A 25,023-nucleotide genomic window follows, 5' to 3' on the forward strand; every position below is an offset into this window, starting at 1 on the left:
GGAAGGCTGTCTGGTTGGTGTATTAGCTGTTGGTCACACGTACCTGGTCCGAAAACAGCTGGCGTCTGAAACGGCTCAGACCTGCTGGAGGCAACCTGGTCAACCTGCGGATGCTGTGAACCAAGAGCTGACCAAAAAGCAGGAGAGCTCCAGGATTCCTCCCCGGAAAAGGTAAGGGCTAGAGGGTAAAACCAGTGGGAGAGTGCACTTGTAGACCAGAAAAGCAGAGCAGTTCTCTGAGTACAGAGCTGACTGTGTTGTAGATGGGACCTTTGAAATTTCAATGTGTAGAGGGCATAAAGGATGGTCAAGATGTGAAATTATTTCCATTGGTTCGCACTGCAAGTTGCTTTCTGGAAGTGCAAGAGAGATGACTGTTTACACACATTGCCCTCGATTTCTGTCTGCTTTGAGTCACATCATTCTGATTGCTTGTAATATACATTGCCAAACTTATTCCACTGTTGTTATCTCTTTAAAACCTCGCACTCAGATAGCCTTAGGTAGTTAAAACAATCAGGACAGTGGAACAGTGTCTCTGAGCTAAACCAGAGCAGTAGGTAAAGAGCCGAGGGTTGCTCTCTCCAGTGATAAAAGCACAGGTGTGGGTTGGATGATGAGGAATCTATTCCTGGCCCTAACAAGCAGTGCAGTCTCTGCATCTGATTCACCAGTGTGTTATTCTACTAATCTTTTTAGCTTCATCTTGCTCAGTCTCCTGTATCTGTGGCAGTCTGTTACACTTGCAGAGTGGATGTAAAATACTATCAAATTGGAAGGGTGATTTATATCCTGGAGCGAGACTTTATATTGATCCTGGTGGATGGGCTGGACATTGTGGGACCAGAATGACAGTCTTCAGAGCATTCTGTGTGTCTGCAGTGTGCGGACCTAACCTCTAACAAGAGGTTAAGCACAGGTCCTCTGATACAGCTTGCAGCAGTTCAGGATACAGTATTGTTTTCCCAGTTGTGGATAAGGTTTCACGGGTAGGTCGTTCACAGTACTTTAACTAGGAATTTGCTTTGAATATGTAGGTGCTACATATATAAAATTCAGATTCATGTAGCACCTTCCTCTCTGCTTATCCTGTCTCAGAGGTCTCATTACCTTCTCTTAGTGGTAGTGCCCAAGAGATCCTATGCTAGTGTATTCTGTTGTCCCACTCTTGTAGGTATTCTTGCTCCGATAGACCCCTGTCCCTCTGAGACTGGGAAGCAGACCCCGTCAGCTGCTGCAGGAAAGCTGTAGACTTCATTGTGGCAATGCTAACAGTGTGGATATCCAGGGTCAGCTGCTGCCTCGAGCTCCCACTATGACCCTGCTCATTGTGTAGCTGAACACAGGGCTTCAGTTGGTCAAAAAGTGTCATATACTGAGCAGTAGAGTCCAGACCAGTGCTGCAAGGTTATGACAAAGCAAGTGTCAGCAGCTTCCCGGGAAGGCTGCTGGTGATGGACTGAGCCTTGGAATGAGTCCAGCCGTTTTGTCGATGATGCAGCCATGAGTAGTTCTGAAGAAAGCTGTGTCTGGCAAGTGCTCTGGTGTATGGTACTGTTGCTGTGAGTAGAGCAAAAGCTGCTTATCACCTGCCCTCAAGAACTATCAAAGGAAGCGCAGACGTCTCCTATTACTGTTAAAACAGAAACTGAGCACCGTATGGGCACAAGAAAACATAGATCCATTGGCACCAGAACAAGACTATGAATTATTCATTCCTCCAATGCCTCCTGTATGTTCCATCCACTTAGGCTGTTCAGGATGCTGTCTGCTGGAGATGCAGACAGATCTGCTTCCAAAACTACGGGGACACGACCCTGCAGACTGTGATCACCACTCTGCTCAGCTTGTCCTCCATGAAACTGTCTTGTGCATTGTTGTTGTGACATCCTTGAGGACGCAGAAGTAACCTTTGATCATCCTGTGGGCTGTTGGTAGGCACTCTTGTAACACCAACGAAACTGGGACGTCTCTGGTAATGCCAGCCTGGAATTGGCTGTGAGGTGAGGGCAGTGAGTTAGGACCAAGATGGAAGCACTGACTGTTCTGGCTCATTTTGCAAAAGGGAGGTGGGGGGCTGCACCTTTTGTGTGGTATTGCTTTGGGTTTTGTAAAAGAACTTGTACTATGTCAGTTTGTTCCTAGCTCTGTCTTGCTGAGAAGCCAAAGTGTCATCTGCTAAAAGTTCCCTGAGCACAGGCAGGATTTTTCTCTCCATGCAGAGTGCTTTAGTGGAGAGGAGTGTATTTAAATAGCTTTTTGGGAACATCTGTGAAATACGTAGTTTTTCTCAACTTGTTTACTAGTGGGCATTTGTCTGTGTAGTGGTTGTCAGTCGGCAGCTGAAGTTGAGAGGCACTGAGGACTTACGAAGCCGCAGAGACTAAATTCTCCTCCGATTCTTCCATGAACTGCTCTGAGCTCAGGTAAGAGGTGCCCAGTGTGAGAGAAGGCATTGCTGAAGGTTTGTTCAGAGGCTGTTCCTCAGCATAAAATGCACATACTTGGATGTACAGGGTTTTTTACTCTTTGCTTTTTCCCTCCTGCTGGTTGGTATGAAGATTCCTTCAGCCATTTCACATACCCAGGCTGCACCATGCATGCCCTATTGCAGACTTCTGAGCATTTTTAGCCATTTTCCTTCTGCATCTTCCAGAATTGTTCTTGGCATTAGGCTTTTGCTGAGAGATAACGAAGATTTTTAGTGCAGGAAAAGCTACCTGTAACTAGCAACTGCTGCAGATATGTTGGGCTTCTTAAAGCAAAAGTTTAACCCTTGCATTTACAGCTGTCTTGTAATGTGCCCTACTCCATTTTGAGAGCACTTCTAATGTTTCTTCAGAGTTTTGAGGAAAGGAAGTGAACGATATTTCAGTCAAGAGAAGACGCTATAACTTGTGTCCGGAACAGTTTCCAGCTTCTCATTATGCCAGCTAGCTGGATTTGGCCTAGAGTGAGCTACCTTTGGAGTTGTCCTAGTCCAGAAGCTTAGGGAAGCTGTGGAGGCTTAGATAAAATCCCAGACTGTTTGAGTCCTCACTGAAAGAAGTGGTGGAAGCATCCTGGGGGGAGGGTTGCCCGGCTGGGTTGAGACATGGGGCAGGTTTCACAGAGGCGGCTCTCAAGGGAGAAAGGGTTCATCCTGAAGCAGTTAAAACATGTTTGACCTCCTGTGGTCTTGACAGAAGTGAGAAAATGACAAACTGGAAGAATACTTTCTTTTTTTTTTTTTTTTAATCAGTGAAAGAAGTAGACAAACAGAGCAGGTGGTGGATTTGTGGTTTCCATAGTGATGTAGCTGTGGAAGCTTTTGTACGGCTGAGCTTCGCCCTCACTGCTATCACACTTGAAGGCTGTTAGTATTCAGCTCTCCTGCCAGGGAAATGTAAATATACATCAAACGTGGAAATGGCTGAAAATGCAACTGCATGTTCATGATTTGTTATGCTTGCTATGCTACCTGAATATGTGGATGTTGGGAAGTTCAGCTCCATCATGGCTTATTTCTCCTTCATCTCCTGTCCTACACTGAAACAGTGCATCAAACTGTCATAATGCCACAGTTCTTGCTGCACCAGGCAGTGATATGTTGACCTGTATCCTTTGCTTTCTCTCATCTGTACATACACACACATCCCACAACACTGATGCCTGTGACTCTCTGCTCACCCACACTGATTTCAAACATGCATTGATCAAGAAACCTGTGCCTGACTCTTTCAGGGCATGCTAATAGATCAGAGCACCACCCTGTGAAACTTGGGAGAGGTGCATTTCATGCTGTTCATAGCCATCATCTCACTTTTTTTTCTGGGCCACAGAAATGGGCTGCATGTGACAATAAATTGTGGTTTATGGGCATTTTGAGAGTGTTTTAACAGTCAAAACATAAGACATTTGGGGATTTTTTGCATATGGAGAGAACTATTAGTGACTGAGTGGTTGAATTTGAGAGCCTTTAAATCTGGCTTTCAGAATAAGTTGGAGTGCAGAATTTTTCAGCATTTCAGCTGATGGATTATCAGTGGGGTCATAGAGGAAGGAAGATGCTAACTGTGAATGCTAGATGCACGCATCAGACAAGCATGTACCAGTCCTGCACATGCACCTGCATAGTGCAGTCTTCACGAGTCATGGGCGTTTGTGTCTCGTCTTCTTCATTTTTACTGGTACTGCTGCTGGATGCTTCTCTTGCTGTCTCTCTGAATAAATCTTCCTTACCTTCGTTATTTGTTTTGCTTGTCTGATGGATGTAATGGGTCATCTGTTCCCTTTATAGAAAGGCATGTTAATTATTTTCAGAAGGGTAATTAGGTTGCTAATGAGAAGCTGTACTGCAGTAATATTTCCTTTAATTACTCACTCTAAGTGCTGTACAGAGAAGCTTATTGAATGTGCTGTTAAATACAAATGCTTGTAGCTGGCTTAGAGACACACCTTCAAGCTCCCTGAAAGAAATGCTTTGGTAAACTTGGGAATCCATATGTGACACAGATGACTGAGCAAATGAGGCTGGTGCTGAGAGCCACCTACTTGTGCAGCCTTTTTGGCTCCGTCTGAACCTGGTGCTTCTGCAAGTGACTGGCCACAGTTGCTCTCTGTATTCTGGTTTTGCTTGACGGCTGTTGGCACTATTGATAACCAGTTGTGCTACCTGCCAAACTAATGTGTAGTTAGATGCAGCCCTCACAACAAATAGTTTAGTCTAATTAGCCAGATGGCAGCCAGAGGCACAGAGAGGTGGAGTGACTCATCCAAGGTCATGTTGCAGATTATAGCAAACCTGGTAATAAAGCAGGGGTTTCATCAGTTCCATGTCAGTGTGCTGCACTGTTTGGCCCCTCTTGTCTCTCTTAGGGCCAGCATGGTTCAGTACAAGACTTGCATCAGCTTGCATATTGCTTCATGCAGCAGCACAGCTGCTCAACAACCCCATAACGTATCCACCTTGGCACTGACTTAGAAGGGTCCTTTTGCTTCTCCATCTGAGTCCTGGCTGTTACTTGCTCCTCTCCTTTTTTCACCCTTTGTTGTAGAAATCTCAATGCCTTTTGGAATTGCTCTGAGAAGGGTATTCTGGATAGTATTTTAGTACTCCCAGGATAAGAGGTCCCCTCCTTTTTAAATGCTGAGCCTTCATGTAGCTCTGCAAAAGAGCTTCACTTTTTGGCAGCATCCTCTGACGTCCAGTCCAATTCCCAAGTCTGCTCTTAGCCAGACTCTTGGAATTCCTTACAAACTGTAGCTCTGCCAGAGAAGATGGTGAGGGAAGGCTGCTTAATGGGGGCCACTTCCAGGCATCAGAAGGCGCTCCCTGTGCTTATAGGCTGATCATTATAGACCCAGTTGGAGAAGGAAGGAAGATCTGTCAACATTGCGGATGCAGTGCAAAACTTACTATGTTGTACTCTCCTGTCAAAGTATCTCAGTGCAGGTGACTCTGAAGAGTGGCTGAGGCATATAGTAAGAAATACTCAGGTAACTATTATCAACGTGGGAGAGCAAAAGTCACACTCTAGTTCTTTTCAGGAACGGATGTGCACTGCTAGAACAACTTGTATCTGTGCTCCACCCATGCATGACTGCCTTGGCTGAGGCGCATTCCTTTAAAAGTTAATTTTGCGCATGTAGCGTTTAAGGTAACTTTGCATGTCTTTACAGCTGTGGGAACTCTGAGAGACGATGAAAATGGAGTGAAGCAGGTTGGTTAGCTGCATTGATTATATAGCTTCTAAATCAGTACAGGCCTGCGCACAAAGAGCACACTTGAAAAATGTCAAGGTATCTATTTGGAACACCTTGGCATTGCTATGAACTGTTGTGCAAACTAGTGGAAGTAGTGCTGTTTAGCATATGTGTAATGTGATGGGTTTGTTGTTATATGTATCAAGAGTAGTTATATAACAGAAGCATATTTAGGTTGTTTTACTCATGATGGGAGATACAAGCTTACATTCTTACTCATCCTACCAACAGTGTGTTTGCTTAGATACCTAGTGATCATTATAGAAGTTCTTACATGCTGCAGGTTTGTGTACCTCTAGAAAGGAGTGGACAAGCTGACCAGAATGTGTGCCTCCAGGACTGTCAAAAGTAGATGCCTGATTCAGGCGTGAAAATGACAGCTCTTAAGCGTTTTACATAAGCAGGGACAAGATAACATATGGTGTCTCTCTGGTTCCATTTGCTATGGGTCACCTGATGCTCCATTTGTTGAACAGATTTTAAAGATTGTTTTAAAAGAATTTAGGGTTTGGGGTTTTTGGAGAGGGTTTTTTTTTTGTGGGTTTTGGAGAGGGTTTTTTGGTTTTGGTTTTTTTTGGTGGCCAGTGTTAACAATATCAAACTGTTTTACTTAAAACTGAGGAGTTCTTTTCTAGTCTTATCACAAGACAGTTCCAAACACACAGATGAGAACTGGCATCTTTGTTCAGCTGGCCCTTTGCCCAGAGGCAGGAGGTATCTATTGTTGCCCAGAAGGAAAACAAGATAAAGAAAAAATCTTCTTAAAATTACCCTGTGTAACCTCAGGTATTTAACTGAGGTGGATAAATCAGTGTTGCACATGCTTTAAGCACCTCTAAGTAGGTATTGGAAAGATGCAGGAACAGTAGCGTCAGGAATGCTCAAACTCAACTTTTGTCTCCAGGATGAGTCCATCTTTAGCCACCTTCGCTGGCTTTAGTTAACTACAAATGGAAGCTTGCAGAAACAAAGCTTGTAACAAAGGTACCTTTGTTAAGTACTTGAAATTCATGAATGAATTTGGGCCTCTCTGTGTGTGTGCGTGGAGAAATGTTTATATGAAATTCAGAACCTAGTAAAAGCGTGCAAATAATTAATTTGTTAGAATAGTATCATTTTGCATTAAACAGTGTAAGGCAGACTTCTAGAGGCTGAATCTCAAAGAACAAGTCCCTGTCAGAGGTTTGTTTCAGTCAGCGAGAGCTCAGTGCCTCCACAAAGGAGGGATCGGCTCCTCACTGCTTAACTAACAACTATGCCTCCTAAAATAACAAGCAGTTGTTTAGAGTATATCTTTAAGGTTTTATCTTCAGGAGGTGGCAAAATAAAAGTTGAAAACATAAGTTGGGAGTTAAGGGCACCACAAATGAGGATCTGGGCATGAAGTCTCTGGGTGAAAATGGTGTGACCCTGGGAAAGCCCTGCCCTGTTTGGGAGCTCTGTGGCCAGTCATTAACTGGGCAGGACACTCTTGTCACCCCTGGCCAAGGCCATTCTGTCTAAATACAAAAAGATAATTACCTGGTAGCTGGGTAAAGCCTTAGGTTACAGTTCAGTGGAAAGAAGCCGGTTGAATTGCCCTTCCATTAAAAGGTCTCTCCTGCTGCATGAGACCCCAGGATGGCAGGCTTGCCTCCATACTGCAGAGGATGGCACAGACATGGTTGTTTTCTTTTCTGGTTGTGCTTGCCAGGCCCCAGGGGGAAACTGAGTCCTTCTCACCAGGTGCAGAGTGCAATAAGCTTCCTCTGACAAGCTGACAGAAATTAGTGGAGGCTTGGTACTTGACAGAAACAGAAACTAATTGCAAGAGGTGTTAAGAACGAACTGAACTTCATGGATGGGAAGTCGTGGTCTTACCACTTCCTCTTACACGTTCCCATCTGGTGTAAATGGCTCTGTAGCACATAGCCTGGTAGATAGCATCTCTTCCAGTGTTGCAACTGGGAGTGTCCTGTATATCATAGGATTTGGCGCCTAGACTGCCATGAGAGTTCAAAAATAAGCCTCTTCTGGGAATCAGGTGAAGTATGTTCAGCTCAGTGTTCCCTTCTCTTTAAAGATCAAGTGCAGTATGGTTTTCTAACGAGAGGTAATACATTTTTCTAGGTCAGCTGATGTTGCAGAGGGGTGGAAAGGGGCAATAATTTTCAGAAACTCAGACCATCTTTGGGCTTGAAGCTGTTTGAAGTTGAGCATCAGGTTTCTGTCTTGGATCTGAGCAAAGAAGTAAGATCAAAGTTACTGAAAACACAATCTGGGTCTTCAGTGGCTCTAATTCTCCCTGGCGTGAGCATTTTGCTTGTGGAGCCCAGCAGTGGGGAGAGACTGTGCTCATCACAACCCCCGCTGGACAGAGCCACTGGTGCACCAGCTTCTCCTCCTTTGCACTTGTGTCCCCACATGTTCCTGAGGCCCCCGTATGACCATCACAAACACTTATGTAAGGGGAATTCAAGGTTGGTGACAGGTACTGTCTGGACTGTCCAGAGGAACATCTGTGCTTCTGTAAATGAAAGTGAAGTCCTGACAGTGAGAACATGGACTTTCTGTGTTGTGCATCAACATGAGTTATCTGTTCTGGAAAGAGCAGCTTCCAGATACAAGTAAAAGAATCTGGAGTCAACTGGTGTCTTGTGTCTCTTCTGAGATGGTCAAGGATCTGAGCCAATTAGTGCCTGTGTTTGGATTTAAGGATGTTTTGTCAATCATCAGGATTTAAAAAAATGTATATTAGAAAAAAACAAAAGCTATGTGTGTTTTGGAGTATTTTCTTTTTGAAGCCTGAAAAATGGAATAAGTAGGATTCTGGTTTCTAGATCTTACGTCTGCAGCAGTGGTGAATAATAAAGATGACCTGGTATGACATGTTCTTTGAGGCACAGGCTGTCTTTCCCTGTGTGTTTGTACAGGCCTATGGTACCTTGATTCACTGGCACCTGGCCACTCCTTCTAGTAGTAATATTAAGGGAATAGATGTCTTACTGTGAAGTGTTCTGACACAACCAAAGATGCAAGAAATTCAGTTGTCTTAACAAACTTCTACTTCAGAAAGGTGGGATGTTCAATTTCATCTATGGTGTTATCATTTGGGACAGAAGGATGCATTTGGAGCCTTCAGCCAGTGACATGTGCTGCTAGCCCAGGGCTGAGACTGCTGGAGACGATACACAAGAGCCCGTTCCTGCTGCTGATTATTCCGTTAGGGTGCTAGTCAAATGACAGCCATCCCCCACTGCAGTGCTAAGTTAGTGGAGAGAGGTTTTAAAAGAGTTGTCTTCCCTTTTTTGTAAGGGCAAAACAGGTCAGTGCAGATAGTCTGGCTATATTAAATTATTTTCTTTCTGCATGCAGCAGCTACTTGACTTCCGACAGAACTTAGTGCTGAACTAGAGAAGCACAGTGAACTCCTGCCTGCAGAGCAGAGTAGAATTTACTTTTAGGAAAACTAAAAGTGCGTCTTATATCAAGAGAAGCTGTTACTAATGCAGCTTTCTAAGCAGAGTCATCTGAGACAAGAAGCTGGTAGAGAAGCAGTCTTGACTTACCTTGGCACTTTTTATTGTTGGGGTTTTGTTAGCTGTTTGACAGCATATGCAGTCGAGAGTCATGATCTTAACTTTTCTCCCCGTGGTCTCAAAATTATTTTTCATCACAGAGCAGCCTTTTGCTCCATTTATCTTGTCACTGTAGTAGCTGTGGAAATCTATGGATCTTCATTATTATCTACTTAGGTGAAGTTAATGATAAGGAAACTGTGATGAATTTACTTCCCTGACATCTGCCCCCTACAAGGCTTCAGTTACTAATCACTGACAACTTTACTTGTGTGTTCTTCTTTGTTTCCCTCTATTGTACAAATACTTCAGGGTCTTTCCTTCCTATTTCTTTTAGATCCATCTTCTGTTCTTGACGCAAAGTTCTTGCAAGTCTTTCCCCAAATTAATTCTTGCCAGCTTTTCCTCTCTGTGCTTTGGCTCACTTTGGGTCCTAGAGAAGCCAACACAAATACGGTAGTAATTTTTAGAACCAAGCAAGAAAATTGCTCTGCCTTCTACTGTGGTAGCTGTGTGTGTGGACTCCAATTCAAGTATTCTTTTGTCATTGTGCTTTGACCTTTTGTGACTGTGCAGTCTTTCTGCAGCTGAGAGTGGAAAATGTCTTCTGTGCAGATTGACAGCTGATAGGAGTGAAGAGGCGAGTAGTATTTTTACCTCCTTGCTGAGTTTAGGATTAGAGTTAGCAGTTCTTAAGGATTTTCTTTTCTAAGGTGGAAGCTTAATTCCTTTTTCAAGTGTTTAGCAAGCAGGTGGTATTAACATGATGCAGTTAAATTCCACAAGTCCTGAAGTAGATGCATCTTAGCTGCTATTTACAAGAGATGGTTGAGAATTTTTCAGAAGGCTGATTAGATCTGTGAAAAGGGATGAATGTGAGTAGGGTCTCAGGACATACCACAGCCATAAACTGCCAAACCTGTAAAGCACTCTGAAGCTGTGGTATTGCTTTATTTCATGGTCTGGGCTGCCTTGTACTATGAAAGATGAATTCCTGGACTTCAGGCATTCAGAACCATCCCTGTGCACATACATACAGACTTTTCTGTCTTAAGGAACCTAAAGTCTTATGCTTATGTTGACTAATAAGTATAGGCAAGTTTTGAAAATGCTTTCCTGTATTAGAGCAGTGAACCTGTTTGTTGGTTTTATTGGGAAGACTGTTCAATAGAGCATGATCATTTGGACAGTGCAGTCACAAAAGGAAGAAGGGTATAAACATAATATTAAATGGATGTACTTTCAGAGGGGCTGTGTAAAGGCTGGAACAGAGCATGCCCTGTAGAGCTGTGATAAATGATGGCAGGCTGCAGGTAGGAATTCTGAATCCAACAGTAGTGTTTGTAAAAGGTCGTCTCAGCATAAAATTGAACCCAGTCAGAAGAAGCAATTATAGGGGAAAAAAAAAAAATCTATCCCCTTCATGTAGAGAGAAAGAGAAGGCAAATAGGCAAACCAATAAGGACAAAATATAAACATGTCTATGTATCTTTATATATCTATACATCTGTAGATAGAATTAAAAATTATGTAGGCGAGTTGATTTGCCTTAATTAAAGCAAATATCTGTTGTCCAGTCCAAATTAGAGTGTGAGAGAACAGTCCAGTTTTGTGATTTGGGAGAGAGGCAGTAAGAAGCTCAGAAAGAGTTAGAAAAGAACCAAGGTGATACCAGCTGTCAGAGGAGATGTGGGGCACCCTTACGCCCCAGCTCCCTGGTTCATGAGCTGGAGTTCGTGAAGCTGTAGCTGGGAGCGCATGTTTCAGTTGGAAGAACAGTGCTGGGAAAGACCCCTGGGACTGTACTTGCATAAACTGACTGATTGGAAAAGGAGGGAGCTGTAGGACACGGCGATAAAAGCTTACGGACCAATGCTGAGTTAAGAAATGGATGTCTGAAGAGATGAGAGACTTGAATGGCAGGCAGAAATAGCCTGCTAGACACCAGTTCTCCATGGGGCACAACTGTTGAGTACTACTTTATTTAAAAGAGCTTGTGAGCATTCAGCTTACCACCTTTCAGAAGGCTGAGAGTTTCAGTCACGTTCCCCTGTGGGAAAGCTCTGGTGGTGCCTTCTTGGGATGCACAGCACGTAATCAGATGAATGAGTCTGACGTGAGGGGAGTCGTTAACCTCTAAACATTAGGGTTTATGGTGGATCTGATGCTTCAGATTTACAAAAGAGGAAAAATGGCAGGTGTGCATAAAACATGAAGATGGTATGTTTGTAGTTGTAACCTGAATGCTAAGCTTCCTGATACCTCTAGGAAATAACAGCACTAAAAATGTGAGTCTTCCTCGGGAAAGATGTAAATAGCAAGGAAGTACCCAACATAGTGGAGGGGTATGACTGCTGTGTAGCAACTAGCCCTAAAACCTAAGTTTTTGTTGACTTGTTATTCAGGACAGAGAAATTTGACTGATCTATGAAGACAGATTTACCTGAGTGATGTGCTTACAGGTTGCTCATTGTTGTTGCGATGGAGTGATGCATTTCACTCGTAGAGAGACGCAGCGATACATTTGTTGATATAAAACAAGGATTTAACAAAGTTTGATACTAGATGCGATGGTGTTTTGACAAGATTTGATGGCAAGGCACGCTTGGTTACTTACTGCATAGAGGACAGGGTCAGACAGAACTGTCAGGGAGACCCTCAGGTTAGGTTCAGAGAGGACCCCCTTGCTTTTGAACTCCTCAGAGAGGAGTCTAAGTGCGGCTGGATCCAATCCTAGTCCCAGATTAAGGGGACTTAGAGTCTAAGGGATTATATATGTGCAATCCATCCTTTATATCACTTAGTTAAGATTTCAAAGTTAAGCATGCTACAGAACGTTTACCAAGGATCTGTTGTGGCAAGGAATCTCTGAATCTCGAGAAATAACCTTGAGAGTTGTCCCAGCTCAAGGGGAGATCCTGGCGTGCAGCTTGCTGCCGTGCAGGAGAGCTCAACAGGCTCTTGAGCTGTTCACTTTTTATGGGGGTAATCTTATAGTCATATAAATCTTGACTTATAGTCATATTTGCATATTGACCACAGTACTAGCATTACTCAAGTTAGCCCTTGGCTACTGTGTTATCTGTCTCCCTGAAACCACTTTAGAGCTGGATACAGCCATGATGACTAGATGCACCTATTGTCACCACCACGGGTGGTTATCACTTGGACAGGGTTATGGGAGGTAAAGGTCAGGTTGCAGGGGGAGCAGACCATCATAGTTGTTTTCTCTGCAGATGACACTAAGCTAGGCGGGCGTGTTGATCTGCTTGAGGGTAGGAGGGCTCTACAGAGGGATCTGGACAGGCTGGACTGGTGAGCCGAGGCCAATGGTTTGAGGTTCACCAAGGCCAAGTGCCGGGTCCTGCACTTGGGTCACAATAATTCCATGCAACGCTACAGGCTTGGGGAAGAGTGGCTGCAAAGCTGCCCGGCAGAAAAGGACCCGGGGGTGTTGGTCAACAGCCGGCTGAATATGAGCTGGCAGTGTGCTCAGGTGGCCAAGAAGGCCAACAGCATCCTGGCCTGTATCAGGAATAGTGTGGTGAGCAGGAATAGGGAAGTGATCGTCCCCCTGTACTTGGCACTGGTGAGGTCCCACCTCGAGTACTGTGTTCAGTTTTGGGCCCCTGACTACAAGAAGGACATTGAGGTGTTGGAGCGTGTTCAGAGAAGGGCAGCGAAGCTGGTGAGGGGTCTGGAGGACAAGTCTTCTGAGGAACGACTGAGGGAACTGGGGTTGTTTAGCCTGGAGAAGAGGAGACCTTATCACCCTCTACAACTACCTGAAAGGAGGTTGTAGGGACATGGGGGCTGACCTCTTCTCTCTAGTGACAAGTGATAGGACAAAGGAAATGGGTTAAAGTTACGTCAGGCGAGGTTTAGATTGGATATTAGGCAAAATTTCTTCACTGAAAGGGTTATCAAACATCGGAATAGGCTGCCCAGGGAGGTGGTGGATTTGCCATCCCCTGGAGGTATTTAAAAAAGGGTAGACATGGTACTTGGGGACATGGTTTAGAAGTGGTTTTGTCAGGTTAGGTTAACGGTTGGACTTGATGATCTTAAAGGTCCCTTCCAAACTCAGCAATTCTCTGATTCTATGATTCTCTGAATTGAAATAAACTTGAACAATAGACTACAAAACTCAACGCTCATTTATTTGTCCATACAGTATATTTCTACCATTGATTATGTATTTTGCAAGTCAGTGATGGCATGATTAATCCCCATGGTACTCTAACTGGTGGGCAGTAGTGGGAGAAACTGCAAAACTGCTCAAAGGAGCTGCCTTTTCCAGCTGTAGGCATGGTTGCCTACTTAATGATCTTGTCAGACATGGTGCAGTGGTTAGTAGGATTCTGAGATTTATCCTCTTCTATACTTCCTTTCCAGGATGTTTCTACCTCTGAGGACCTGTGTGAACTTGAAATTAAGAAGATGAGGTAGCTACCATCTTGGAGGCTCCACAAGGATTCCTTTGGTGAAAAAGAATAATTTAGCAATCTGAGACTGCTCAAGTTTTCTCCTCCAGGGATGTTAGGAGGAAACTTGAGGAATCACAGCCTGGTGAATAGCAGATAGCGCTTGGAAGACCTGTTCATTTCACATCTCAGCAGTAGTTTAATGTTAGGAAGGAAAATATATATTGAGAAGGAAAAATTACTTTCTGTAGAATTGCCATCAAGAGACTTCCAAAAGGGGAAAGAGAGAAGAAAACTTCTTATGGCGGTCTTGGACTGTGTTTCTGTGCTTTAAAGTGTGTTCCTTCCTGTTTCTTCTGTCTTTATGCGGTGTCTTCTGCTTGCAAGGCTTAAACCTAACTCAGCTTAGACCAAGATGCTAGGTTTCTTTGTGGTCTGCAGCAGTTCTGTTCCTCCTGGATGAAGAGTGACTGTAGTTGCTAGCTGTGGGTGTTTACACTATCCAGTTACCTACTGGATATGCTGGGAGTTCATAAAGGCTTGTGCACTGGTGAAGAGTAATACAAGGAGGGGAAAATAATTCTTTACAGTTGTGTATATGCTGCATGAATTTCCAGTAAAAGAAGCAGCTAACTTTCTGAAATGCTGCTTTGAGCTTTACCTGCAGCAAACTAGGAGAGACTGCCTTGGATGTGTCAACAGTTCTAATTTTTTTGTGCGTCTTTTTACAGATACTGCTGTTCTTTGCAGATTTAAATGGCTTGGATTGTGTCAGGGTATTAGCAGGCTAGGATTTTTGATACTCTTACTTCAGTGCCTTGATCATAATATTTTTCTCTGCCAAGCTTCATTTTCAACGTGAAATGTGTTTGGATTTTTTTTATTTTTTTTTTTTCTTCCAAACCTGGCTTTCCTCCATTGCATGCTGATTCTGGCTTGTTACTGTAGATTGTTCAGAAGAGCTGTGCTAAGCGTATTTATTTGTTACTGTTACTGATACTGACCTCTGTGAGTTGTCCAAATCAATTTATTATTGTAGTGTTGGAGTAGACTGGTGTATTTGCTTTTCATTTTGCTTTGGAAAGAAGATGGGAGCATTTGCTAAGAAGGAAAAAAAAACCACCCAAACCTTTTCAAAAAAGAACTGTCTGAATTTACAAACAGCTTTAAGAAATCATGTAAGATGGGTGACACATAATGTCTTGACCTTAATGTTGTCTTTTCGTTACATCTGTTAGCTCTCTAGTGACAGTGGAAAGGGTATTGGCTATGGCAAAACCTTGTAAACCCTCAACATGTTCTCAGGAGAAATTCTCTCTCCACTCATCACTCTGTTTTGGGTTGCTTTTTCTGGGTAAGCCGTGATGTGCATTATGTTCTTTGAATGTCAGATTTGCTTCAGTCAGCTAATGCAACATGTTAAACTCAAGCTTTCAAAAACAGCCATGAATTTTGATTGCCACTGTACTTGAATGCATGGTTTGAACTGAAGGGTTCCACCCCACAGGAGCTTACAAGTCAGGCAGTTGCCCATCAGGGAACTATGAGTGCTCAGACCTAGACCTGAAGTCACGGGCTGTAAACTTGTGTCAGCTTTTGAAAAATGTGTTCTAGGAACTCAATTCTGCTCTCACTGGAGAGAATGAAGTCAACCTGGACTTACTGCCCAGGTTAAGATACGGTGAATCCAGCAACTGAGCACCCAAAACTGGAGGACAGCTGATACAGATTCTCAGGGCAGGTTATGCCTTCTTGGACATGCCATCTCCTTGGGGTAGACCTTCCATAGTGCTGGCCCCTTCCTCCACAGTGTTAGTGGGAAGCTCTGTCCGCTCCAACAGCGGGATCCTCGCTTCAAAGTCTCTGCTTTGTGCTGGGGCCATGGGGGTCACTTGGGCCCCTTCTGGACACTTGCTTGTTTAAGAGCTGTAGCTCTCTATCAGCAAATGTTGGGGACTCGGGGCAGCTTTTCCAAATGGGGAGGGTAACAGGTAAGGCACAGGAGTCTACTAGCAACAGGCTTGGAGAAGGGCATGGCCTTACCTGAAAGAGATGCTGGGGAGATTTGGGGATAATACCTTTAGATGCCAAGTTTGGACTTGGTCATTTTGCACAGATCTGTCTTGCAAGCACACTTCTTACTTGAGTCTTGACGGTTCTTCTCTCAGGAACACAGGAAGCATCCCTTTTGTTCACCGTAAGTAAAGAGCTGCGGCCTTAATTTGCTCTCAGGTTGGAGCGAATGGTCGCTGTGGACTAAGGTGTGTTTGAGTAATGTGATGCTATGTGTGAGGCAGGGCACAGGAAATCCCAGCTTTCTGCACTTTTCCTGCCGTTCATGAGGTCACATTAGTCAGAAAAATATTCTTTAAACTAACAACGTCTTATGTTTTCTCTTTGTTCTCTGAAAAGCCCCCCCTCTACACTCCCTCCCAAGAAAACCGTACATTTCTCTTTCCCATTGTGAAATGGTGCCTTCTGGGCAGCCCACACACAGGCATTACCGGTAAGAACTACACTTCCCCATCCCTTTGGCTTAGTCTGGTAATTGGATTAATTTAATCTCTTTTTGTCGTCATTCTTTTTACTGTATCCCAATTCTCTTTGAAGCAGATTTGAAAGATAGGCAGGGATCAGAGGCTGCCAGCAGGTGCAGAGTGAAGTGGGCAAGGGAGCGAGGAGTGGCAGGGTAATGATGCGCCTTCTAAGGGAAAGTAGCTAGAGACAAAAATGAGGGGAAAATGCAGATTGGGCTGTGCTTTTTTACTCGCAAGACATGGCAGTGTGGGTAGAACTTAGAGGAAGGGAGACAATGTGCATCCTGATGGAGGTGGAGTCCAAAGAGAAAAGCAGCAAAACCAGATGATTAATACATTCAGAACTGACCAAAATCCCAGGGCTCCAGATCCATTCTGAAAGCCCTAAAGAATAAGGAATGGACATCATGTCTGCATTTGGAGACATCTGTCTGTTGCATGCTTTTAGCTTCATTGCAGGGCTTGATTAATCAATCCGCTGGAACTATTCCACACTTCAGTACAGTTGATATTCTATTTTCTGAGCCACAGTTAATTGAGGCTCTCAGTTACCTGAAGGATGAATATGTCCTCAGAGTTATGACTTCAGCACATAAGTACCGCTAAGACTTTGCTGCATAAATCTTTAAACACTGATGAACTAATGTCTTGGGGCCAAATCCAGCACCAGTGTTCTGTAAATCTTTACTCCTAATGGTTTGTGTGAGATTTATATGAAAATGTAGAAGCCAGATTTGCAGCATATTCACTGCATGTTGTCCGTTGTTGCAAAGGCATGCTCGTTGGGTGTTTATTCACAGGAAAAATGCAAAATAAGAGAGGAAGAATCACATTTAAAAAGGTATTGCCCAAAAACGCATGTCAATTTTCATCCACACATCCTTGTATCTACTCTACTCTTTGATAAAGCAGAAAAGCAGATAGATGTCTGATTCTCCCAGTCTTACCATAGAATCATAGAAGGGTTCAGGTTGGAAGGGACCTTGAAGATCATGTAGTTCCAACCCCGCCTGCCATAGGCAGGGGGACCAGGTTGCTTCAAAGCCCCATCCAACCTGGCCTTAAACACCTCCAGGGATGGGGCATCCACAGCTTCTCTGTGTGACCTGTTCCAGTGCCTCACCACGCTCATAGTGAAAACTTTTTTTCCTGGTATCTTACCTAAATCTACCCTGATCCAGTTTGAAGCCATTCCCCCTTGTCCTATCACTACATGCCCTAGTAAAAAGTCCCTCCCATCTGTTCTGTAGGCCCCCTCTAGGTACTGGAAGGCTGCTATAAGGTCTCCCCAGAGCCTTCTCTTCTCCAGGCTGAACAGCCCCAACTCTCTCAGCCTGTCTTAAGGAAGAGCACAGTAGCTACAACGATGTGCCCAAGAAAGTAATTCAAAAAGTCATGAAGAACAGTTACTGACATAAGTGCTGTTGGGGTAAGAAGAGTCTAAGGAAAGATAATATCATAAGCAGTAGAGCTTACAATCAGGGAGTGGCAGGCGCCCTCTACTTCAGAGTTACCTGCTGCTCCCAGTCCTGTCATTTGGAGAGACTGAAGTATCCTACTACATATGTGCCTCCTCTGTCTGCAGTTTCTGTTTCAAATTAAAAAGTAATTATGACACGTAACACAGATTTATAGATGTATCTAAGGCATTTCTTAGAAATATGAAAATGCATGTTATAAAACTAAGTATTAGTAAATACTTCAAATACAAATTTGTAAAATAACACTGTGCCCTTATTTTTTAACTGGCAGAAATAACCGTGCACTAAGATTGAGGAACTTCCTGCAGTAGTTCAAGTTCACCTGCAGCGAGTCAAGTAGCTGGCAGAACTTACAGCCTCAGGCCATTGTTAATCAGGGGAATTGTCTCATGGAGGTTTTTTGTTTGTGTTTTTCTTTTATTGGCACTTCAGAGTTAATTCAGAGTATCTTGATGAGGTCTCATTATACCCATTCAGAGGCTGTGAGTCTAAATAATTCTGGGCGAGACTTTTTGAAGCACAGGTTGGCTTGGTAGCAGGGAAACAGGCAGAAAGCCACTGCAAAGGAGAGCTTTGAAAAAAAAAATGAACCAGACGGTGCTCAAAAACTTAATCAGGCATGAATATGACATGCGCTGATGTGCCCCCTGCAGTCCTTGTGTGTGACAAATCTGCCATCATTTCTTGGTCTCCCGTCAACCCATTTTTCCGATCACTTGCCTCTTGCCTGGCCGGGCTGCATCACCTGCAAAACTGAATGTTAGTATGGAAGTGACGTCCCTGTGCAGATGGGTCTTGCGTGTGAAGCCGGGCAAGTCTGGGATTTATATCCTTTCTTCTCTCTTGGCCTGGTCCATCAGGTTTATCTGTGTCTTATGCCAACCTAGGGGATGATTAATACCCACTTCAGAGTTGATATTCTAAAATATGCAAGTATAATCTTTGTGTTGTTACAGTCTTGTTTTCTTGCAGGCCTAACTCGGAGTCCTGCCCTGATCATCTGAACCAGATTTCTGTAGAGAAACATAGTCCTTCATATGCTTCACCTTGTTGGGCCTCTGCTGGTTCGCTGTAGGCGGAGGGGCTCTTGTCCCCTGTGTTGCCAGTGGCATTGTCTGCATGGGCAGTGCAGTCAGGGAAAGGATTGCGTGTTCCTCCAGGGCCCATGCATGGTTTCCATAGACTTGCCTTTTTTCTTCTGCCAGCAAGCTGGAAAAGAAGGTCCTACTGGAGAAAGAGGGAAAATTTCTGTGCTTGCTTAGCTCAAGCTTCCTAATAACATTGTATTAGAGGAACTACTTCTACTTTAGCTGCTTGAAATATAATTTGCTGATGACGGAAAGTATTTTCATAGCTCTGAATTTAGAAACTCCCTGTTTTCCACAAAACAACAGTGTGAGCAGCCTCGGTACAAGCATGGCCACCCGTGTGCAGCCTCCATGACTTGTTTGCTCTCTGCCGAGACAATTGCATAGGTGGCAGTTGCGTTTCTGGTTTTCAGGAAGGTGCTGCCCATCGCACTGTAACTACCTCAGAGATGAATGTCATTTGTTTTTCTCAGGAGACTGAATAGCTGTGATGCGCGTTCAGAGCTTTTTGGTCTGTATTACTGTCACTCCATTAAAAGTCTTGCATCACCAAGTTCAATTATCTACTTAAGGCTTATCACAAATCAGCATCTCATACTGAATCCAGTCTTGGCCTTCTGTTTGGATGCTTCTCCCACTAATGTCCTGCAACTACTTTTCAACTTGATCCTTTTATCGTGAATTGCTGCCTAATAAAACAATACTTTTCTCTTTCATTTCCCTCTTGAGACCTTCTTGTGCTGTATTGCCTACCAGGCAGCAGCCAGTTTGGTATGGCTGGGAAATAAGATGCTTGGGAACAGCTGCGGTTTTAATTGTTTTATAAATGACCAAGTGACTTGTAACTATTACGTTGTGCAGTCCCCAACTTGTGCTATGATGAGCTGTAGCTTGTTGTAGTCTCCCCAGGTATCCTTCATTCCCTTCTGTTTTACTGTGTACTTTTTGTTTTATTTCGAATGACATATTTTATAGGAGGAGCTGTGATTCATGGATTTGCTTAGTGCCTAGCACGCTGGAACCAGTTTGCGTTTGGGCTACCAGAGTTAGGCATCTGCCCGGCCTGTGAGGCAGCCTGTGAGGACTCTTTCTAGTGTATCATAAGAAGGAAGTTCCCATCAAGGCTGGGCTGACTGGCACATGACAGTAGAAGGCAAGTATTGAGACAGTGTCAGCTCATTGATGCTTGTCTCGTTGCAGTTGTGGTAGAAGGCTCAGGATTCAAAAGAAGTCAATAGTGGTCTTTGCAATGGGTTAACTTGTATTGTAGATGTTTTCCCAGACCTGGTCTAGATTCAGTTATTAGACTTCTAGTGTAGTCACTAGATATCTTGCAAAGTTTAAAAAAGAAATGGAGAATAAATAGATAATTATTAAGTATGTGGTATAGAACCAGGAAAGGGAAATCTTCATTGCACAGAGGAAATAGTGTGGGGTAGAACAGGATGTGGCTTGTTGGATATATTTGTGTGAGTCTTTGGGTTTGGTGGGCAGATGTAAGGCAACGGGGAAATAATTGGTGAGGGGATCCTTGGAATAAGAAGGGAGAGACCGAGAGGGAGCACTTTTTGCGCATTTGATCTAACTTTGTGAAGAGATTTTCAAAATTACAGGGAAAACCTCACAGATAGTACTGCATGCTGTGGATGCTCCCAGCTAACAGTTCAAATACATTTCACGTAAAGCTGTAGAGGGAAGTACAAGGACTAAGGACCACAAGTGGAAAAGCTTAGAAAGGCTTATTGAAAAGAGAGGAAACCCATATAGCCCCTTGGCAGCTTAGTAAAAACTTTACAATAATTTTATTCCCTGGAGAGCGATGTTTTGTATTTGCTCAGTGCCTTACCTAGCAATAGGCATGACTTCTGAGGCCTCTGCATCTTGTGATGTTTGTCTCCTCAGATACAAAAACACTTCGCCCTTCCTGCTGCAGCCATACATCCTCATTCTGACAAAAGATACTTATAGTCCATTTCCTTCTTACTGCTTTCCCGTACTTTCCATTACTGTTGATTTGTTCTTGAAATTATGTGAGAATGTAGGAACGATACGAGGATTTGAACTCCTAAGCTTATCAACTCTGCTGACAAACTAACCAAGTAACATTACATTGACAAACTACTCTCATTCTCCTCAGAGAGAAAGTTTGTGGTGCCCTTACACATCAGCTTCTTGTGGACTGTGTGGAGATACACCCCATGCATATTTCTCATGTGCCACCTCCACTGCCGTCCTGCAGGGTCTTTTGGGACTGAACTGCTAGGAGACACAAGGGAATTCCTAGCGACCCCTTAGTCTTTCACCCATAAGCTCCCAATGTACTGTTGACCCAGATCTGTAGCATCTGATGATAGTACAGTGTCCTGCATAAAATGGATTGTGCCATTAGGAAATAGGTCTTTGTTCAAGCACCCACATCATACGAACTGCCAAGACTTTTGTTGTCTGGCTGTCTAAGAGGGGAGTGAATAATCGTGGATACAGCTCTGTCCTTTCCACTTTCGATATTCCCCTGTGAATATTCTGCATATCTTCATGTTCATTATTATAGTTCCTTTTTCCTTATATACATTTCTATTCTCTCATCTCCTCTCAGAATTTCAGTCATACTGCATGTTAATACTTTGTTCAGAGAGGCACTTTGTTCACAGGCAGGGCAAGAACAGTTTCTTTCCAGATGGCATTGGAATGACTGCACGTAACATTAGTGTGGTCTTTTCCTAGCACCTTGTGCCACAGAGCTGACACGTGCAGAGCAAAGAAGTTAAGTAGTGCCCGATGAAGAGTCAAGAGAAACCCAACTTGAAAGAGTAAGTTTCTAAGAATGAAAGTGGTCAAATTCACCCTATGGTGTAAATTTGTAAGGCTTCAGTAAAATTATGCTCAAAATCAGCTTGCGCCAGTAACTGTAGCGTGGCAGAGCAATGCTTAGGACCTTGTAAATATCTACAAAAACTGTAAAAACTAATTGTGCTGAAACAGTTCAGTGATAAGCAAATTGTGCCCTTTCAAACCTCCTCACCAACTTTCTTCCTGTAGAGACAATTAGAGTTTGTTCTCGCTTCCTATTTATCATGACTAACCACCTCTCTCTGTGCTCAGCTGTTCCTTTTTATTCTCCTCCTTTGTGTTTTGCTGTCCTGAAGCCAAAACTGAATGGATTTCAATGGCTGTCTTGTGCTTTTTGACTTGGTATCAGGCAGTCTGACACCGTAAGAAAATTATTTTGCAAATCCTAGCCATACAACGCAGGAATTCTTTAACAGAAGTAGTAACAGTTCAACTGAATAATGGGTGCAGGGTGTGGTGTCTGAAAGTGTAAAACCTCTGAAACTTTTTCTTCCAGCTCCCTTTCTGTAGCTCCCATCAAAGCTCAGTTTTTCACTACAGTAAATGTTTTGAGTATAGAGACTGTAGGTGACAGCTGGAAGGGTCCAGGTTTTCAATGCTGCGTTCATCTAATCTCTTCCATATTAGAATCAGAAAAGTAGGATACAGTGCTGTTTCTTGAAAAGAGCAAAAAGGTAGTGTGCGCTACTTGTGAGATGTCTGTATTTTTCTACTGACTTGCAAACAATAAGTTCTTTAGCAGCCTCGCCCTTGGCAAAGCCCTTGTACCTGTCAGCTCCCTCCTCACCACCAACGCAATACCAGCTGTATCCTGCTTCTTGGGCAGAACAGTATATGTTGTCTGGGCCCATTCTGAGAGTCAGAGCCCAGTAAGGTGCCACCTTACCCCAGGACTTAAAATTTGCTGTGGTAAAAATGAGATGCTTTAAAATTCACTTATTTCTCAGATTTGTCCTTTGTGGATGTTACAAGTTTGTGTGTGTTGCCATCTGGGGGATAAAGGCTTGTGACAACCTCATTGACTGCTCTCTCTCTCTCTTTCTCTCTCTTTCTCTCTCTTCATTTCAGAGTGCCTGCTGGGGTGTGTGCAGAAGAATGGCTGCGGCAGAACCTCTGACTGCTTTTTCCCGATGGTACCTCTATGCCATTCACGGCTATTTCTGTGAAGTGATGTTCACAGCTGCCTGGGAGTTTGTGGTCAACTTTAACTGGAAGTTTCCAGGTGTTACCAGTGTGTGGGCGCTCTTCATCTATGGCACCTCCATCCTCATTGTGGAGAAGATGTATCTGTATCTCAAAGACAAGTGTAACATTTTAGTGCGCTGCTTCATTTACACACTTTGGACATACCTCTGGGAGTTCACCACCGGCCTCATCCTTCGCCAGTTCAATGCCTGCCCATGGGACTATTCCCAGTTTGATTTTGACTTCATGGGCCTGATCACCCTGGAGTATGCCATCCCTTGGTTTTGTGCTTCTTTCATCATGGAGCAGCTGGTGATTAGGAACACCCTGCGCTTACGATTTGATGAGACTGCCGAGCCGGGGGCCCCCACCGTCCCTGTTGCCTTGGCCAATGGCCACGTGAAGACTGATTGAGCAGTGAGTGACTCAGAACCCCGCTTAGCAATCTGAGAGAGCCCAGACCTCTACCATGGACTGTCAGCTCTGGCTCTCAGGTACTGCTCCTTGCTGTATGATAAGATTCATAAACCCCATTTTTCTAATGGGGGTGTGCATGGGATATACCAGAAAAAAATGGAACCAATAGATTTTTCTATGGATTTTACTCTTTGGGCTCCAAGGACCAATATCAGTTACTTGTTAGTTAGGTCATTTCTGATTTTAACTTATTACAGAGGAAAGCAGTCCTTTTGCTTACACTTTGATGTGGAGAAAGAAGAAAAAGAAATGCTACGGTGGAAATGCATACAAAAAGAAAAAGAATACTAATTAGTGGATGGGCATGGACACGCCAGCTACGTTAGTGATTGGCTTACTCCATTAGGCAATATTCAGGTGCTTGCTTGCAACCAATACCTCCCGTGGGACCTGAGATGCTGCAGGAACAAGGAAAATCCATCTGCTGTTGAGAAGAACCTAAGACTGGCAGTCTGCTGGGGAGGTAGATGGTGTTCCCCTCGTGAGGTCCCATTGGCCTCTCCCCAGGTTCTTTGTTGCACCATGAAATAATCTGGTGCTGGACATCTTGCTGAATTTATACAGATCTTGTACTTTTTGAAATCTCAGTCCTCATACTCACTAGAAATTTTTTTCTTTTTCTTTTTTCTTTTTTTTTTTTTTTTTAAATAAAGGCCTTTTTTGCCGAGTGAATTTTACCATAATCTGTGCAATCTGAATCTTGGCAAAAGGCGCAAGAAATAGTGTAAGTCTTCCCATGTCCTCTGTCCCCGCAAAGCAGACCTTGCCTGATGGTCTGCTGCAGATTCCGGCTCCCATCTCAACTGTGCAAACCTTGTAGAGGCTGTACAGGCCACGAGAGTTTTCTGCCTTCCTTCCCAGGGATTCCTCTGTTTCTGGTGATGTTGATGACTTAGTCTGGCTGCAGCCATTGTATTTGAAGGTCAAAACCTTCATGTGGTTAACATGGTATCCAAGATTTGGTCCTCTGGCACTGACTCTCGCCTTCCTTCAGCACTGGTAGGTCTTGGCTCAGTTCTGGCCAGTGTTTTCCTCAGTGTGTCAAGAGGATTTGCTTTTTCTTCCCAAATTCTGCTTTAAATAACCACAGCCATATTGTCACGACAATAGTTGGTCGCAGCAAGAGATATGCCATGCTGCCTGATGCATTATTAAAAACAAACAAAAGCAAAAACTCCCTCCCTGAAGAGCACTTCCCCATGCTCTGCCTCAGTGAGGCTTCGAGTTAAGAGTGCAAGAGAGCAGTAGAGAGGTGGAGCAGGAAGAAGTGCTGTGGCTCTACTCTGGAACTACCTGCACCGGGGACAGTTTGAAATTTAACCTACTGGGGACATTTGAGGAGTATAGGGGAAGTTGTAGTGCAGGGAAAGTGCTTGATAGTGGCAGCCACAGGTTCATAATTCATTGTGGCCAGTCTTGGCTCTCAAAGTTAGCAACAAACATGGAGCTTCCAGCTGTCAGATGTATCTCACTCCTATCTGGTTTATGGGGGAGGTTTGCTTTAGTTGCCCTGTAGGACCAGATTAATTTTAGGTGTGCTTCTACCATAGTCAGCAGAGCTGCACCAGGGATCAATTTGGCTTGAAAAGCGAATGTGTTGGTGTGGTTGTGGGATTCCACTCTTGTATTGGAAATGGCCAGGCTATTTCTGTGTGGGTCACCAGACTCTGGTAGGGAGT

The 25,023-nt window shown here is 43.9% G+C and overlaps 1 protein-coding gene across 1 annotated transcript; it reads left to right on the top strand.

The window, feature by feature from the left end:
- TMEM229B (transmembrane protein 229B) lies at positions 1-23,963 on the top strand. The gene is made up of 2 exons (XM_009883483.1): positions 1-171; positions 22,751-23,963. The coding sequence occupies exon 2, from the start codon at positions 22,778-22,780 to the stop codon at positions 23,279-23,281; it is 504 nt and encodes a 167-aa protein (XP_009881785.1). The 5' UTR covers positions 1-171; positions 22,751-22,777; the 3' UTR covers positions 23,282-23,963.
- Positions 23,964-25,023: the final 1,060 nt, after the last annotated feature.

The sequence above is a fragment of the Charadrius vociferus genome, unplaced genomic scaffold, assembly GCF_000708025.1.
Source record: "Charadrius vociferus isolate BGI_N301 unplaced genomic scaffold, ASM70802v2 scaffold34, whole genome shotgun sequence".
In the NCBI taxonomy this organism is placed as follows: Eukaryota; Metazoa; Chordata; class Aves; order Charadriiformes; family Charadriidae; genus Charadrius; species Charadrius vociferus.